At 33.9% G+C, this 4503-nt stretch overlaps 1 protein-coding gene across 1 annotated transcript; it reads right to left on the reverse strand.

Annotated features, from left to right (window-relative positions):
• Positions 1–243: 243 nt before the first annotated feature.
• On the reverse strand, positions 244–2524 carry LOC110104863 (protein ODORANT1). Its single transcript, XM_020834134.2, has 2 exons — positions 2236–2524; positions 244–1004 (listed from the first exon to the last, which is right to left on the reverse strand). The coding sequence occupies exons 1-2, from the start codon at positions 2496–2498 to the stop codon at positions 533–535; spliced, it is 735 nt and encodes a 244-aa protein (XP_020689793.1). The 5' UTR covers positions 2499–2524; the 3' UTR covers positions 244–532.
• Positions 2525–4503: the final 1979 nt, after the last annotated feature.

Raw genomic sequence — 4503 nt, forward strand, 5'->3', positions numbered from 1 at the left:
AGCATAAGCTACACATTAATGGTTTAAATCGTATGTGCTCTCCTTCTCTCTTTCTCTTTGTTATCTATTATGCTCTATTTCCTTGAACCAATCTTCAATCAAGTCAATACCCAGTCAAACAGCCCCTCTAAGTATTGCTAATATGTAACCTTCGAAAATTGGAACCAAACGAGTCTTTCAAATCAAGTATTAGATATTAGCCTTTCCAACGCAACAATAGCTTAGACATATATTAACATAAATAGTACTTATTATTTACATTGCTTACATAATGTTTCTCACTTGAGAATAAAACATGGCATCTTTTTACAGTGCTTGTTGCATGACTCCTACCTGTTCTTTTAAGATAGGTGCTCCATGCAACTTATTCACATGAACTTTAATAAGACAAAGACTATATAAAACTAGGGGGTCAAAACATGACGATGAAACCCCAAAAACTAGGCAAAAACATCTATCTCCTCACACTTTACAATTCAAACTAAGCTTCATTAGCAAAGGCTTTGGGCTCCCTCCACACAACCCTTTGAGCTTAGTTCAATTTAATTTGTTCATCAGCAAAGCCAGCACTTTCTACCCTCTCCAGCTCCAGATCTCCAATACCAAAGTCTTGGTAATCAAGTAGCCACTCTGAGCTCCTCTCCCAAGCTTCATTACTTACAGGAGAACTCCATAATTTGTCAGTAAAGGATAATTCATCATCCCATAAAAAACCTATCACTTGATCTTCTCTGTTTTGTTGTGGGTTGGTACTCTCTTCTTTTGAGGTTTGATTGATGGCATTTTCTTGATCTACGGGCTCATCTTTTTTGCTGAATTTTCCATCATCTGTCACTGTCGAATTTGGTGATGCCGCCATTGTAGAGCTGGTTTTATCATTAAGGAGCTTGTGTGTGACTGGATCAATTCCCATCTTTAAAAGCTTTTTCTTGATATGAGTGTTCCAGTGGTTCTTAATTTCATTATCCGTTCTTCCCGGAAGTTTTGAAGCAATTTTGGACCACCTGTGCCATGTCATATAACACTTCACTTCATCAAGAAAGCGACAAAAAATTAATAAAAGTAATTTAGTGCAAACGTATAGCAAATAAATATGCTGTGACATCTAAGCTTTGTTTTAATATGTGTAAGTCTTTATTCTTTGCATTAATAGGGTGTTATTAATCGTATGGTATTCTCTTATATTAATTGCTTTAACGCATATGAAACAAACATTAATTTGTAAATTCAAATTTTGTGTAACGATTTTTGTTTTCACTCAATGCTTTTTACATTAGAGTGACAGTGGTGAAAATGCTTTTTCAAATAATTTGACTCAATAAAATAGTTTCAATACAATGATGAATTTTGATTATGGAATAGAGAGGGTGCAGGAGTAAAAGTATGGTTAGTTGCTCAAAAACAGGCTTAGAATGTACTGATCTGGCCTTGGATATCAACTCTTCGTCAAAATTTCAATTAATAAGAGCTTCATGGGCTAATTATGATTCCCAAATTAAGTTGATATGAGAACATAGAAAAAATATATATATGTATAATTTTACTTAAATCTTTCTCAAGATAAGAAGAAAAATTAAATCCTCGAAGTTAAGAAAATAAATGCTCAAAATAAAATATATATATTTTAAATTTTTTATAAAAACGAAAATTTGTCCCTAGTTTTATTTTATGTTACTATAATTTTCTTAAGCTTAAAGCAAATGTCATTTAATTTTAATAATTTATTTTCAATAATATAAATATGTTTGAATGACATTTTTTTTCTTAGGAACATTCTAGACAGATCGGATAAAGCTTATTTTTCATGATCAAGACCTATGTTATAGTAAGCTGGCAATCATTTATAATATTCAAAAGTCATATTTTTACCTCACAATTTATCCCCATAAGAGATCATCATCAACTAATCATTCCTCTAAAAATACATCATCATTTGAACTTATAACACAGACCTTCTTAGGTTGAGAGTCTAAGATATGATATTATAGTTTAATGGCTTTTACTAAAACTTTCAATATATGGTACGTAAAAAAAGGTCACTACAAATCACTTGTGTGTCTGTTTATCCAAAAACTTATCGGTGGGTGTTAATTTACAATGTTCTCTTCCAAAATAATAAAAAAATATTAATATTCATCTAATAATACAAAAATCATATTTATAAGTGCAAAGTATTCTTCTTCGTTCATTCATAAACTAAAATATTTTAGATAAAATTAGAACAAAACAACATACCTATTGCCTAAACTAGCATGAAGGTCTATGACAAGTTTTTCCTCAGCATCGGTGAGAAGACCTCGCTTAAGGTCGGGACGAAGGTAGTTCGTCCACCGAAGACGGCAGCTCTTACCGCACCGCAAGAGGCCGGCAAGCTTCGGTACCGCTCGCCAGCAACAGTGGCCATTGCTAAGGATAAAGGAGACAAGCTTCTTGTCCTCCTCCGCCGTCCACGGACCCTTCTTCACCTTAAGCTTATCACAGCATGGCTGCCTCCCCATATCTCCTCAAGCTTCCCTATGGAGTACTAAGGACCCTCCACCAACTTCCCACCCACCCCCTCTTATATTTATTCATACGAACCTCTCCAATTCTCTACTTCTCTTAAATTCTTCACTTTTTTTTTTTTTTTTCTCCTACCTTTCTTTTTGAAAGGTGCCCGGGAACTAAAAGGAGTCATGAGAGATGACTTTAGTGATTTTTTTCCTTAAGAGTGTGAGTTTTGAAGGCGATGTTTGATGCTAATGATGGACTGACACAATAGAATAAGTCTATTTAACAGCCTCTTAATTAAAGTTTATTGTTTTTTTATGACCTTAATTGCTCTCTTATTTTAATTTATTTATTTTTAAGGAGGAGGAGTTCTCCACTTCTCCTTTGTTGCAATCTTACTCCACCATTTCATCACCTCTGTCGTCATCCCCACTTACCCTGCTGTTACAGCATGTTAAGCAAATATATATAAGTTGAGGTGGATGTCTCACTTGCCAGCTTGAGTTCAGGTCAATTTGCTGTACTCTCTCAATACTTTTTTAATTACCGCGCGTGTAAGAAAGCAATGGTTAATGCCGTTCGGATGGCCATTTTAAATAATTAACTTTGTTTGAATTACTGTTTAGTAGAAAAATAATAGTTTAGTGATTATTAGCTAATTAGATCTTCCGGGCATTCCTCCAGTGAAGCAACGAATGTATTACAAATCATCAATAATATTTATTAATTGTAATTTGAATTGATAGCATTTTGAAATAAATTTAGTATAGGTCGGGAAGATTTTGGGTAAATTCTTGTAATCATTGGAGGTGATTAGACTGAATCAAACTGATGACTGGACTGCCCGCTCGCCTCTAGCCAGAAGTATTTTCAACCTTCTAGATTTCTGTCGCTCATTCAACATTTATATTTTAAACAAATTGATCATATATAATTTGATGATTCGTGCTAGATGCCAATAGGATAAGCACTATCCACTTAGGCTAGAAATCCTTTTGAGCAGCAGTTTGGTTTGGAATAAAAGAGCTGAAAAATATTTCAATTACGAGAGCTTTGAAGATATCTGTGTTTGATTTGAAATAAAATAAGTAAATAGTAAATTTTTGATGCTTTTGAAGTGCATCATCTAGTACAATTTTGAAAATTTAAAAACCATTATATTTGATTGATTTTCAAACACACTATAAATTTTTTATCCAGGCCAGTGACCGCTATCATCCACCACTATAATAAAATTATGTTTTATTTGAAATGTACCATCTAGATAACTCGGGGCGCATGCTTCAGTACCACCATTGTTGTTGGCCACCACTATCCACAACAGCTTGCCACCTATTGGTCACTAACCATCACCAGCAATCTTCGCACTGTATTCTTTTTTACTTTAAATCGAACAAAAAAAAAATAATCATTTTTAATTATTTTACACTCATCTATATAACTCTAAATGTAATATACATAACCATTTTTTTTTGTGTACTATATTCAATTTAATTTACTTTATTTTTCTTTTCATCTAACCAAATGGCCCTTATGAAAAAGGGAAAAATTTTAAACTAAGCATTATTAGGAATGTAATTAGCTGAATAAGCACATTAAAAAAAATAAAACTAAGCATAATTGCTCGTTTAACAGGTGATTTTCCAAAGTTGCACGTTAATTTATTTAAAAAATAGATTGAACATATATGTTCCTCATTTTGTAGTTTCATAATAAATAGTATGTTATACATGTTTTAAAAAAATTAAAAACTAGGCACAACACTACAGGAAAAATGGCTATTACCGGCGGTTCCAACCGGCAGTTTATGGACCGCCGGTGTTACCGGTGGTTAAACCGCCGTCGTTTAATGGCGGTCTGCCGGTGTTTTTTATACGTTAAACCGCCGGTATTAACGGCGGTCCGAAAACCGCCGGCAAACCGCCGGATTATAATATTCACCGGCGGTTTAACGGCGGCCTGGACCGCCGTTGATAAGTGATTTTATACCGGCGGTTTAGACCGCCGGTTAGT

Source organism: Dendrobium catenatum, unplaced genomic scaffold, assembly GCF_001605985.2.
Source record: "Dendrobium catenatum unplaced genomic scaffold, ASM160598v2 fragScaff_scaffold_1232, whole genome shotgun sequence".
NCBI classification, from domain to species: Eukaryota; Viridiplantae; Streptophyta; class Magnoliopsida; order Asparagales; family Orchidaceae; genus Dendrobium; species Dendrobium catenatum.

Coding starts and splice junctions, on each gene's coding strand:
- LOC110104863 (XM_020834134.2), bottom strand. CDS start 2,498: ATGGGGAGGCAGCCATGCTGTGATAAGCTTAAGGTGAAGAAGGGTCCG. Junction 1,005..2,235: donor CATGCTAGTTTAGGCAATAG/GTATGTTGTTTT, acceptor GACATGGCACAG/GTGGTCCAAAATTGCTTCAA.